Source organism: Nansenia antarctica (genome assembly GCF_963989245.1).
Source record: "Nansenia antarctica genome assembly, chromosome: 7".
Classification (NCBI taxonomy): Eukaryota; Metazoa; Chordata; class Actinopteri; order Argentiniformes; family Microstomatidae; genus Nansenia; species Nansenia antarctica.
This window is the reverse complement of record NC_137677.1, coordinates 15932722-15946067: the sequence shown is the minus strand read 5'-3', so window position 1 is coordinate 15946067 and position 13346 is coordinate 15932722. Positions and strand designations below refer to the sequence as shown.

The 13346-nt window shown below is 44.4% G+C and overlaps 3 protein-coding genes across 3 annotated transcripts in view; 1 reads left to right on the top strand and 2 right to left on the bottom strand.

The window, feature by feature from the left end:
• slc22a23 (solute carrier family 22 member 23) overlaps window positions 1-1314 on the top strand; it is a gene marked incomplete at both ends in the record, with an annotated part of 16223 nt that extends 14909 nt beyond the window's left edge. The window contains 2 exons of the mRNA XM_080536600.1: window positions 258-381; window positions 834-1314. Coding sequence (XP_080392726.1) covers window positions 258-381; window positions 834-1314 — 605 coding nt within the window. The remainder of the gene's footprint in view (window positions 1-257; window positions 382-833) is intronic.
• A 1675-nt stretch (window positions 1315-2989) lies between these two features.
• On the bottom strand, window positions 2990-3951 carry psmg4 (proteasome (prosome, macropain) assembly chaperone 4). Its single transcript, XM_080536351.1, has 3 exons — window positions 3773-3951; window positions 3543-3618; window positions 2990-3129 (listed from the first exon to the last, which is right to left on the bottom strand). The coding sequence occupies exons 1-3, from the start codon at window positions 3947-3949 to the stop codon at window positions 3008-3010; spliced, it is 375 nt and encodes a 124-aa protein (XP_080392477.1). The 5' UTR covers window positions 3950-3951; the 3' UTR covers window positions 2990-3007.
• A 457-nt stretch (window positions 3952-4408) lies between these two features.
• bphl (biphenyl hydrolase like) lies at window positions 4409-6604 on the bottom strand. Its single transcript, XM_080536346.1, has 7 exons — window positions 6475-6604; window positions 6025-6128; window positions 5720-5886; window positions 5339-5492; window positions 5027-5158; window positions 4793-4916; window positions 4409-4545 (listed from the first exon to the last, which is right to left on the bottom strand). Exons 1-7 carry the CDS (start codon window positions 6558-6560, stop codon window positions 4455-4457), a joined length of 858 nt encoding a protein of 285 aa, XP_080392472.1. The 5' UTR covers window positions 6561-6604; the 3' UTR covers window positions 4409-4454.
• Between the last annotated feature and the right edge of the window lie 6742 nt (window positions 6605-13346).

Sequence of the window (13346 nt, the reverse complement as noted above, 5' to 3'; positions counted from 1 at the left end):
GTAGCTAATAAAGGTATTACAGCCATAGTTTTTTTGCAGTTCAAATAGTCAAAACAAAGATGAAGAGCAACAGAATTGAAATAGAATGACAGCAGATATGACTGTGCCCCTCAGGAGTATTTGCTGTGGGTTGCAGTCTAATCCGCTGACTCAACGCCTCCATTTTGTAGAAGAATTGTATCAGTCGAATGAATTGAGTCATGAAAAATGATTTGGTGATGACAGGTTGGTCAGTTAACGTCTTCTCCTCTCCGTAGTCCTGAGAGACACTCTGAACAGGAAGTTCTCGGTAGCGTTCACCATCATCGGCATGTTCTCTTCCCACGCTGTCAGCACACTCAGCATCTCCTTCTGTGCAGAGATCACACCCACCGTCATCAGGTGCGTTTGGACCGTATCTACGCATGCACATATCCACACACACACACACACACACACACACACACACACACACACACACACACACTGGGCTGTTGGTGCCATCATGTGGTAGACTCAAGACTGGCAACTTACAAGCACATGCAGAAACTATTTCATCTGTAGCTTTCTACTGGTTCTAAACGGCGTTTGTCTGTCTATTCTCCTTTGGTTGTTAGGACTGATGTAACCTCTCAATCCTTGGCCTGTTGTTCCTGACTCTGCTCTATTCTGTCTTCTTCTCTCTCTCTTCTCTCTCTCTCTCTCTCTCTCTCTCTCTCTCTCTCTCTCTCTCTCTCTCTTTCTCTCTCTCTCTCTCTCTCTCTCTCTCTCTCTCTCTCTCTCTCTCTCTCTCTCTCTCTCTCTCTCTCTCTCTCTCTCTCTCTCTCTCTTACTCTGTCACTGTCTGTCTGCAGGGGTGGTGGGCTGGGCCTGGTGTTGGCCAGTGCTGGCTTTGGCATGCTCACTGCTCCCATCATGGAGCTCCACAACCAGAAGGGCTACTTTGTGCACCACGTGATCTACGTCTGCTGCACCCTGCTGTGCATCATCTGCCTGCTGCTGCTGCCTGAGCCCAGCGGCCAGCCCCTGCCTGAGAGCCTGGCGGACGGGGAGAGCTTCACCCGCCTGCCCCTGCTGCGTCCTGGGGAGCAGCACCTCCTCCTCACCAAGCCTGACAGAGACTACTCCCGCGTGCACGACACGCCGCTGCACCTCACCGCCACGGGGGGCGCCACGGCCGCGGTAGCCACCGCTCTGGCAGCGATGCCCGCCTCGTACTCCTACGCCACCGGAGGGGAAGGGGTCAGCAACACTTTACCATCAGGGACATCAAGGACAAAAAATGACCAAAAAAGACTAAGCTATTCTTTTTCAGTGGAGCCAGAGGAGCTTTAGTGAGTGGTGTTTCTATGGTGATAGATTTAGATCTTCGGGTCCTGCCCAAGAACCGGATAGGCATACTCTGGAAAGGGTCTGTTATCTGTGCATGTTACTGAAATGAATTGAACGTTTTCACTGGTTTTTGCGTTCCCACTAAGGATTGGTAAACTCTTGAAAAAGTTTGCTTATTCCGGGTCAGCCGTTATAGGAATATTCTGTTACACTAATATATTCTCTGAGTTTTGCACTAAAATTCAAAGATGCAATCAGTATTTTGAGAGAGGGGGTACGGGGAGCTGTGCTCCTCTGGCTCGCTGCTCTGCATTAACAGTCGAGAGGAAACATGAGAAGAAGAATCCTTTGGCAACTTCCAAAAGGAAAAATAGACAGAAGAAATGTTAAAGTATGGATCAGTAGGGATCAAGTCAAAGTCACCAAATGTAAACGTTTGACCTTTTTGCAGCTGTGTCGTATTTACCCGCCAACTCGTTGCGTGAAATGTGGTGGATTTATCCATGGATTTTCTTCTATGATATTAGGCCCTAAAAGTCCAAATTGGCACTTTATCCTTTAGAAGTCAGTGTAAAGACTTCGAAAAACTGTGAGAATTACCCCCATGTATGTGGTGAATGATGGCTGTCTACACAATGTGAATTACAGCCGGAAACTTCAGCAGCCTGTATGGCTACAGAAACAATGGGTTTTAACCTTTTTTTAAAGTTATGTAAAATTAGATGCTGAGTGTTGAGTGGACAATATAGTGACCAATTACTATGGTCTCTTGAAACACCTCTGCATATTAATGGCTTTATCACTATGGTTCTTTTCTGAACATGTCAGTATTTATTTTGCCAAGGGCATTCTGTTGCTTGAAATACCACCTTATTTAGTTAGCTAATTTTCACCTTCTTCATCTCCTTTTCTGACACCTTGGCACAGTGGTAATGTTCGTAGTATTGCTGTTTTTAGGACTTGTTTCTCTCTAGCACGATCAAATATTGGCTGGCCATGTCATAAAGCACAATGTCTATAGAGGTTTTAAAATGGTTCAAGTTTGTCTAGATTAGATTAGAGCAGCTTGGTCTGCCTAGAGTAACAGTGACAGAGTATGTTTGTGACCTCCCTATTCCTCAATGATTGAATCCAAATATAAGGTATGTATTTATGTGCCACTCATTGTTAGTGTATGGACTATCAACATTACTTTTTATGGACAGTACTATGCACATCAAATAGTTTCATGAAACATTTTTGTCCCAAGATGTGCATAGTTGAAGGTCCAAGTATACTCTACCAATGTCTATCATGACACCACATATTTGATATAAATGGCACATTTTGACAAACACCTTGAATTGTCGATATGTTAGCCTTTACATGTTTTTTGGGGGGGTAATAACCATGAGTGATTGTCAACCACTAATCTCGTTTTTTTTAAGTGTTATTTTTAATATGATGCACTTGTATATAAGCCATAAATGTTGTTTTGATAATAAACCACTTAATTTATTGATTGTCAATAAATGAACACTTGAGCTAATGAGACTTTGTGAGTTTGTGAGTGTATGCTAACGTAGATCTATGTCTGTCACTGTCTAAAGTCTTTCTATTCAGAGAAAGTGATAAAGAGCTGGAGAGTCCACAGATTTATATTTTCTTCTTCATTTTATTATTTCCATACAAAACAAAATATCTATAAAAAGTCATATTAAAAATGTTCAGGGTGAGTCTCCATCTCCTTCTTAATCCTGTTCTCCACCAGGAGAGAGAGGCTGGAGTCCGTCATCGGGAGGTTGTAGCTCACGAACACCTGCTTCTTAGTCCTCTTGGCTTAAACATAACAGGAAGCACAAAAAGGGGAAAAGATCAAATATTGTTCTTTCAGACTGACCTTGTTAGTGGCGTTGTTCAGATCAATATGCCAATAAAATCATTGTATTTATGAATGCATAACGTTACAAAAATGCGGCAATCTAGTTTGCAGACCTGGGGGGTAATTCCATCAACGTTGCTAAAGGACAATCCAGGCTTATTTTGATATCTCATGAGATTTACAAAACAATCCAGCTTTATTTTGATGATGATTTTGATTATTGAATAATCCTTTAGGGACGTTGATGGAATACCTCCCTGACCCTTGCCTGATTAGGTTAAATTCAGGCATGAGGTATTATTGGAGCACATCGAACCTAGTAAATGATAGCTACCAGACCGGATAGAAGAGTATTCAAAAGGGTACCCACTTAATCTCTGAGCCAGAGAGGTCGGGTTGGTGTCCGAGGGGTCCCCCAGGACTAATGAAGACAGCGGCATCGCATCCTAAAGAAAGACGGGTCCATCCAGTGATAGTTAGCAGCGCAGCATGTTTAGTAGTATTGCATTCATGCCACTTGTTCTAAGGCTGTAGCGAATTCAAGTCAAGCGACCTGTGTACAGCAGGACATTAAACACATAAATAAACTATCATACGTACACATTTGCTGCTCATTGAAACGGCCAAGTTAGACATCACTGGACTCGAGCCAACCCAAAGGAAAAACCCCCCGTTTAGTTTCATGACATGAAAGTGCACAGTTTGCTCCACAATCCTCTCGGAGAAGTCGTGCACCGTAATCGCATCGGCGCCGGCTGCATTTTCCGTAATGTCCATGTTGTTTAACTACAGTATGTGTAAGATTGAATACTGCTAACGTTAGCTAAATGACTGGCCAGGACCATTCATCTCCACTGTTTCAACTCATGTGTATTCGTAAACATAATCACTTCCTGGTGTCATCCGGAAGGCAGAAGCAATCGACGCAAGACTTGTTCATCATACTGATGTCGATGAAACACTAGTATAAAGCCATAACAAGCGAATACATACATAACACTACAATACAGTGTAAACTGGACACATCAAAATACAAATAGTGTGAAATGTAATGTACAAAAAATATAATATCAACGTAATTATCTGCAATTTTTCATTTTCAATTGATGGCAAAACAAAGTGTTTCTCACAAGGATGCTGTGGTATTTATTGTGGCTCTCTATTTATTTTTGATTAATCGACCAGGCTCTGATTGATGATTGGTGTTGCTAGTGGTCCTCATCCTTCATCCATTGTTGAGGCCATGACCAGGGCCTGAAGGCCTCTCCCTCTGATACGTCTGTCACTCGCTCAGAAAGTCCTCCACCAGCTTATTAAATTCAGCAGCAAACCTCAGGTGCAGGTTGTGTTTCCCCTTTGGCATCAGGTGCAATCTGGAAATAGAACATACTGTTACCGAAAAACGTGTACTGGTATACTGGCAGTGGTCTTGACAGTGCTCTAGTGATTGTATTGATGTACAGATAGTATTACTGTACTAGTGGTTGTTAGAGGAGGTAGTTAGTAGAGGTAGAATGTTGTTAGAGGTAGAATAGAACGTATTTCCAGAAGTCAGGAAAGTGGCCAATAGGAGAGGATGTATATAGAGGAAAGAGAGTTGGGTACTGGGGGTTAGCTCACCGTGAGCCCTGGATGTGCTTGAGGAGGTACTGTGGGTGGAAGATGGGCACCATAGGGTCCTTCTCCCCATGGATGATGAGGGATGGGCAAATGATCTGAGGCAGCAGCTCCACACAGATACTCCCTAAAACAAAGGACATAAGATGATATTTAAGGATCTACAGCAAAGATGTGTTGGTTTTGTCATCTGAACAGGCTAAATTAAAAAAAAGGTGAAGATAATGCTGCTCTCACCCTCTGGGTTCTGTGCAAACTGGCCAATCCCATCCACCCAGGCCTCCCAGGTCTCAATGAAGAGCTTTGCCCCATACATATCCTCCATGGGCTTCCTCATCCTCTCACTCCACTGAGAAACATCCCGGATCGCTACAGACATAGACACACAAACACGACGACACGCATGATGACACGCACACACACACGCACGCACGCGCACACACACACACACACACACACACACACACACACACACACACACACACACTGAGTTGTTGACACAGTCCTACATAGACACAACCAACCACCTAATGGCAAATGGCTCCTCACCATTGTAGATGTTGACGTCCTGCTGGGAGACGTAGGCGTTGGAGCCCCACACCACCATCTTATTGATGAGGGAGGGGTTTCTGGCTGCTGCGATCAGAGCAGTGATCCCTCCATCACTCCAACCCAGCAAAGAAAACCTAGAAAACCCCAATGCCTGACAGAGAGACACACATTCACACATTCAAAAATAGGGAAAGATGGAAAAACACATTGGAATGACTGTCATTCTGACACTGGTCTTTTACGTGATAAAGTGTAGTTATAAGGGGCAGCATGTATCTCAACTGTTCTGCCATGAAGCCTAGGTAGAGGAAGCCTAACCCTAACTCAAACTTTGCAAGGCAAAAAACAAAAATACAAGTGATTTCTGATTGCTCTGACCTGCATCAAATCCACCGCATCATTGGCGTCCCTCTCAAAGAACTCCGGAGGGAAGTCTCGCTTAGGGGGGCGAGAGTGTCCGTACCCACGGGGGTCCCATCCAACCACAGTGAACCGCTCCTTATTCAATGACTTCAGCTGAGGCCCAAAATCTGTCTGGGCACTTCCTGTGACAGGACATGGGAAGAACCACACAAACCCACAATAGTGATTTTTACTGCTGTGATAAGCAGACGTTTTTGTCACGTGACATAGCCCATGTTTACAGTATGGTTAGGAGATTGTCTATGTTGCTGTGTTGTTACCCAGAGCTCCAGGGAGCAGTAGAACAGCATGCTCTCCTCTGCCAGTCTGCTGGTAGAACAGGTCCACACCATTCACATGTGATCTGCCAGATATCATTAATGTGCTGAGGCCAAACCAGACAGACAGAGCCAAAATATTAATTAAACAAATCAATAAGCTACTGTAATGTCAAAGATGTTCAAACTGAAAGAATGACAAAATGTCTATGAACAGTTGGGGTTGGGAAAGCAGGGACGCTGCGCTACCTTCTGTTACTAAATGGAACTACTGATGTGTGATAGTGTTGTAGAAAACAGAAAAAAGCTCAGTATTGAAAATGAAAAAGGAAATCTGGTCATGACGTAGACTTGGAGCGGTCTGCATCACTAGTGTCACTAACTGCTAGCTATCACAGCAAACGTCTTGCATACAATATAGCAACAAGCTGATATTACATTTTATTTGTTTACCAATAGTGCTGGACCCCCTTCATAGCTTTTCTGATGACAGCATTGTGATATGTGCGAAGTCTTCTTCCCCCAAATAACAACGCCATAGTTGGCAACAGTAGCTTAGTGTTCACGTTCGCTAGGACGCGTTTTCATGACACGAATGTCAATTATTCACAAATAAGTAACCATTTAGTTTTTTGTGGATGTTAGCTCTGAGGTCCTGATGACACTTTCGTTTCAACAACCACAGCGCGCATGTGTGATTACTGGCGAAACTACGGAAGTGAACCTTTCACTAGCTGAATTACTTCAAGGTTTCTGTAATTTGCCATAGCAATAGTCTACAGAGATGAGTTTTGAGTAGGTAGTAAAATGCAAACTTGAGCTTGGTCGAAATGTATTCAATCACCTGCCACAAGTGCCCAAATATTGCCATTATGGCTTTAGGAATACAATACTTAAAATAGTCTTGTATTCGAATAAATTGTAATTGAATACATGATCAACACATTCATCAATTGCGCCCCTAGGGGGCAGTGGTGGCTATAGGTTGTGTGTAATTGCGCCCCTAGGGGGCAGTGGTGGCTATAGGTTGTGTGTAATTGCGGGCAGTGGTGGCGATAGGTTGCATTTTCCGCGTTTCTCTTTCAGTCTAAATTCTGTCAGACGGAGAGAGGTACGTGTCTACAGCAGTGCAATGTAAACTTATAACATACCTATCGTAACTTTAATTTGAGTGCACATGAGAAGTTGTACATGCATTTAAGGATGAGTGCACATCAATTCTGTCATGTTGTATCGAAAACATTGGTGTTGTGAGGGTTTTAGAGACTTTAATTTAGCTAACCTCGTGGTTCGTTTTTCTGTATGCTAGCGCTCATCACTGTTCTCCGTGTCAGTTAGCTGAAATGCTTCATTCTTCTGTATTTAACTTATCTTTGGAAGGTAAACAATAATAATAATAATAATGATCTAATTCTAAATGAACAACCTGTATATTAATAGACAGCTTAGTCAGTATTCTACAAGCTGTAACTGTCGTACAATTCTGATAAGACAGATGCACCATAGTAGCTAATTAGCTCGCTAGCTGAAGTGAGTTGAAATGCTAGCTAGGATACTAGCTCAAGTGTGAGAACAGCGACTTAGAAACCACTGCCAAAATACATCTTTAGTCTTTAGTTGATGTTAACTTATCTACTTCTCTCTCGTGAATAATCGACTTCGCTAACTGCATTGCATCCATAGAAGACACTAGTATTGGCCTGCAAAATTAATAGATACCTTTCTTTTCCAACTTGAACTTGCTCCTTTGCAGATTAAGATTTGGGAAAAAAGGACTGACTTAATATACCTTTAAAACCTTTTAATATACCGCCTTTAAACTGGGCGTGAGTAGCTACTAGCTAGCAGCCTGAGAAACGTGGGTTTCATTTTCGAAATGTTGTTAGGTTTGTACTTAAGTATCTGTTCGTGAGCTTAGAATGATAAGGTTCTATCTCCGTTTAGAATGATAAGGTTCTATCTCTGTTTAAAATGATAAGGTTCTATCTCCGTTTAGAATGATAAGGTTCTATCTCCGTTTAGAATGATAGGTTCTATCTCCGTTTAGAATGATAAGGTTCTATCTCCGTTTAGAATGATAAGGTTCTATCTCCGTTTAGAATGATAAGGTTCTATCTCCGTTTAGAATGATAAGGTTCTATCTCCGTTTAGAATGATAAGGTTCTATCTCCGTTTAGAATGATAGGTTCTATCTCCGTTTAGAATGATAAGGTTCTATCTCCGTTTAGAATGATAAGGTTCTATCTCCGTTTAGAATGATAAGGTTCTATCTCCTTTTAGAATGATACGATTCTATCTCCGTTTAGAATGATAAGGTTCTATCTCCGTTTAGAATGATAAGGTTCTATCTCCGTTTAGGATGATAAGGTTCTATCAACGTTTAGGGCAGTTCAGAGATACTGAGCGTCAATGTTTTGTGAGATGGAACCTTTGTATTTTATGAATTACTAACTCAAAAATGTCAACATTTAAAAAAATAACACCACACAGGCATTAATAAACACCTAATGGATCAGATTATGTAAAAAACTAAATTTTGACAAAATGGAGATAGAACGTTATAATTCGAACGTCACGATTTTCGAAATGTTGTTAGGTTTGTACATAAGTATCTGTTCTCCTCTACTCTGCTCATCTCATGGGTCTGACAGTTGACGGCAGGATGACCCAAGACCAGCTACTCTGGGGCCTGAAGAAGGATGTGCGCTCCCTGCTCAACTCATCCAAGCTAGGCCTGTCCCCGGACCACCTGCGACGGGACTACCTCTCCATCGTGGGCCATCCGTTGCCTCTGAGGTCCCTCGGCTTCCACAGCGTGATGGACATGATCAAGGAGATGCCTGACGTGGTGAAGATGGACTTTTTGGAAGATGGCAGCTTGGTGTTGAAAGGTAAAGCCCAGTCTAGTACTAGCCTATGACCTGCACAGAGTCGGCTGTGGCGCAGGAGGTAGAGTCGCCGTCTAATGATCACAAGGTTGGCAGATCGGCTGTTCGAGCCCCGGCTGGCCACATGTCGAAGTGTCCTTGGGCAAGACACTGAACCCCAAAATTGCTCCCAGTGAGCGGGCCGGCGCCTTGCATGGCAGCTTGCCGCCATTGGTGTGTGAATGTGTGTGTGAAATGTGAATGTGTGAATGAGAGGCCGTTGTAAAGCGCTTTGGAGCAGCAAAAAAGTCGCTATAAGTGCAGTCCATTTACCATTTCCATTTTAGTACTATGACCTGCACAGAGTAAAATTACACACGTATGCATGAAAAAACGACTTTGCCTCGCTTTTTCTTCCCCTCCCTCCCTCCCATCCCTTGGTCCCTCTGCAGCGGTTATGGACGAAAGCACCCGACGCATAGGGGAGATGGTGGCCCGGCAGCGCGACCCTAAGACCAACAAACCACACAGGGGCGGTGGCGGTATGGGCTTCTTCTCCCCGCACTACAGGAAACAACAGTTCCCCGCCGGCCCCCTCCCCCGGCGGGGCCACGCCCCCCCTGCCCTGCCCGCTCAGCTGCGCTCACAGCTGCGGCAGCTGCTCGCCCAGGGGCCCGTGGGCCTGTCGGAGCTGAAGGCCAGCTTCGCCCGCCGCTTCGGCCACCCGCTGCGCGTCGCCAACCTCGGCTTCTACTCCGTCGCGGAGATGCTGGCGGCCGCGGCGGACCTGGTGGAGGTCAAGCAGAGCCGGACGGGCTCCCTGCTGACCCTGAAGGTGGCGCCACCTGCGATGGGGCTGACGGCGTCGCAGGGTGGGGCGCTGATGGCATCGCGTGGGGGGACGGCGGTGAGGACGGGGCAGAAAAAGCCACCTCGACCACAGCTGACCCCCTCGACGGACACATGTGCGAGGCCAGCGGTAGACACAGGTGGGTTGGTACTACAGTGTAGACAGATCGTGACGTTAGAATTATGAGGTTCTATCTCCATTTTTGGTCAAAATTTTGTTTTTTTACATAATCTGATCCATTAGGTGTTTATTAATGCCTGTGTGGTGTTATTTTAAAAATGTTGACATTTTTGAGTTAGTAATTCATAAAATACAAAGGTTCCATCTCACAAAACATAATGGAATGTAAAAACTTTGACGCTCATTATCTCTGAACTACCCTAAACGGAGATAGAACTGTATAATTCTAAACTCACGATGTATGTTTTCTTTTTAACATTTACTTTTTCTTTACATGTATGCGTTTGAGGCACCTGATGTGAAGGCTTTTTTCTGAGCAGGACTACATTTAGCACTTGTGTCCATGGGCATGCTATCATTCAGTATCCCTGTTTTATACCTTTAACTATACATGGCTATAAGTTGGACTCGCCTGGGAACACCACCACTAGTGTGCCCTTCAGTACGTTACTTAGCCCTAACTTTCTCCAGGGAGACTGTCCCTGTAAACTCTAATTAAGTGGTAAATGCTAACTGCTAAATGGTAAATGCTAACTGCTAAATGGTTCAGGCGGCATAGAGCAAATTACCCCTCGGACAGGAGGTTATGCCAGAGAGCTTTTTTGGATCCACACCCTAGAACGTTTACAACGCCTAGGCTTGAATGAGGATTTCGACATGTGTTGTGCTATGAATAAATTACTTTAGACACTATGTTCTATGCTATGATGGCTACTGCCTGATGTCTGCATGTTTGTAGCATTTCTCTATTGTTTTTTGTTCTGTTAAGTATATATTGTATTCTATTCAGCTAATACCATTGCGTTCCCACATTATTGAGAGATCACAGCCATTTGTCCCATTGGGGGAAGGGTCATTTGAAGAGGAGGGGCAGAACTGAGTACTGTATCTTATAGCTCATGGCATTCTATAAACGCAGCACCCTGATAATAATAATAATAATAACTTTAATTTATATAGCGCCTTTCAGAAACCCCAAGGACACTTTACAATTCAAGGGAATGATCAGACAGACAAAAACAGAACAAAACAAAACTGAAACAGTGACTAGAGGCCAAAGGCCTTGGATAACAGAGAGTCCAGGTGGGGGCATTGCGGATCACTATGGGGAGGGAGTTCCAGAGGGTAGATGCAGCCACGCTGAAGGCTCTGTCCCCAAAGGTCCGTAGGTTTGTTGATGTGATGTTTTTGGCCAGGGGCTGTAGAGCTGAACCCCTCCAGCCAGGGGTACTACTTCAGCTCTGGGGAGTCCCCCTGGGAGGGGCGCAGAGAGGAGGAGGAGGACGGAGAGGCCGCCGATGACAACGACTTGATGTCAGAGACAGACCTCCGCATCACCACCACGACCTTCCAACAGGTGAGTGAAGAGACCCGTCTGACTCGGGTCTAAGAAGACCGGTCGTGACATTCGAATTATAAGGTTCTATCTCCATTTTTGTCAAAATTTAGTTTTTTACATAATCTGATCCATTAGGTGTTTATGAATGCCTGTGTGGTGTTATTTTTAAAATGTTGACATTTTTGAGTTAGTAATTCATAAAATACAAAGGTTCCATCTCACAAAACATAATGGAATGTAAAAACTTTGACGCTCAATATCTCTGAACTGCCCTAAAAGGAGATAGAACCTTATCATTCTAAGCTCACGATCTGACTCGGGTCTAAGGAGACAGGTAACTGGTCGTACTTGCCCTTCTGTTCAAGGTCAGTCCATAGCTTCTATCTCCCCTGGGGCAGCTGGACCAAATACATTGAGACAATTGAGGCTGAAACCAAAACGCATTTCACAAGAATAGATGTTTGATTTCTGTACGTCTGTGATCACCTGTCTGTACATCTTCTTTGGTGATTGTATATGTTCAAGGACCCCCCCCCCATTCAATCCACAAAGTCTCTTTGTGATGACAATAAAAACGTGTGTGTACGTACGTGTGTGTACGCACATTCATGTGTGTGTGTGTGTGTACACGCACATTCATGTGTCTGTGTCTGTGTATGGACACGCACATGTGTGTGTGTGTGTGTGTGTTTGTGGACACTCATGGCTGTGTGTTTCTACCCCCTCTAGATGGTGGCCATGTTTCCTGCCGTGCAGGTACGGTGTATGGCAGGTATGGTTCCTCTGGACGCCCTGCGGGGCCAGCGCTTGAGGGCCCCCACGCCCAGGGCCCCTGGGGAGGTGATAGCCATGCTGGTGGAGCACGTGGAGTCACCCAGCAACTTCCACATCTGCTTCCACGAGACCCTGGAGAGCATGATGGTGGAGATGAGGTGAGGAGACGGCGCCGCTTAGACCGGGGAGGAAACATGATTGAATCAGAATCAGAATTAGAAGACTTTATTGCCATGACATGTAAACATGTAAACATGTTAGGAATTTGGTTTGGGACAGTAGAGCGCAGTTTACAACAGGACAGGTGCAAGACAGGACAAGACAGTGCAAACCAACATCATTCAGGGGTGCAAACTTGTCACCTTTCTGCTAAATTAGCCGTTTTTATCTCAAAATAGGTCATCCATGTGAATTGTGTAGAGCTGCAAAAAAATGTTTTTGGGTGTGGTGGGGGGGGTCTTAAGTCTCATCCATGTCACATGATGCACACGCTAGCTAATCTCCCTGTCTGCTAAACTCTGCTGCAGTTGAAATAACGTTTAGCTTCAGGCAGCTAGGTACAGTTCCAGACAGCATAGAGAACACAGTCACAGTAAACTGTTTTAGAAGTAATTCTGCAGGTGTTGAGGTCAGGGCTGCTGCTACTTACACATGCATCATTGTTAGACCACCGTTAGTGCTAGCGATATCTATTTAACACCATTAGTGCTAGTGCTATCCCCCCCCCCTAAGGTTAGCCACAAAAAATGTCACCTTTTTGGGCCATCACCTGTTTGCACCCCTGTATTATGTATAAACCACTTTCTCACAGATCCAGTTCAGTGTCACTCTACATGGGTAGTCATACCATTGATTAAGTTTACTTCCATAATTAAATATGCAAACACAGTCATCATCCCTATAACTATTTGGCTGATTGTGACCCCAGTACGCTGTGTTGAGAGGTGTGCCATCCACCCCTCTGTGTCTCTCTCAGTCAGACCAATCCAGACGAATTTCTTATTCAAATCAATGATAAAGTCCTGTTCCTCTATGCTGTTGATGACCACCAGGTCTGCTCCTCTGTCTCTGCAGTCCTGTCTGCTCTCATCCCAGGTTCTAGTCTCAGTGGAGAGGAAGTAGCAATTGCAGCCAAACTTCATCCATCCTTCTGCACAACCGGTTTTCAGTTTCCTCTGAAGGTCGTCTCTCTCTTTAGTCACGTTGTTGTAACTGGTCTGTAACCAGTCTGTGTGATCATTCTCATATTTGTCTGAGAGACAGGAGAAGCTGTGGTTAGGTTGACAGCCTGGCGGTTTATAACTTGTTCTCACCA

Excerpts from the sequence above, each read along its gene's own strand:
- psmg4 (XM_080536351.1), bottom strand. The coding sequence starts at position 3,949 with ATGGACATTACGGAAAATGCAGCCGGCGCCGATGCGATTACGGTGCAC. Across the intron at positions 3,619-3,772 it reads TTTCAATGAGCAGCAAATGT|GATGCGATGCCGCTGTCTTC; the intron begins GTACGTATGATA and ends GTCTTTCTTTAG. Across the intron at positions 3,130-3,542 it reads CTCTCTGGCTCAGAGATTAA|CCAAGAGGACTAAGAAGCAG; the intron begins GTGGGTACCCTT and ends GTTATGTTTAAG.
- bphl (XM_080536346.1), bottom strand. The coding sequence starts at position 6,560 with ATGGCGTTGTTATTTGGGGGAAGAAGACTTCGCACATATCACAATGCT. Across the intron at positions 6,129-6,474 it reads AAGGGGGTCCAGCACTATTG|CACATTAATGATATCTGGCA; the intron begins GTAAACAAATAA and ends GTTTGGCCTCAG. Across the intron at positions 5,887-6,024 it reads ACTGCTCCCTGGAGCTCTGG|GAAGTGCCCAGACAGATTTT; the intron begins GTAACAACACAG and ends GTCCTGTCACAG.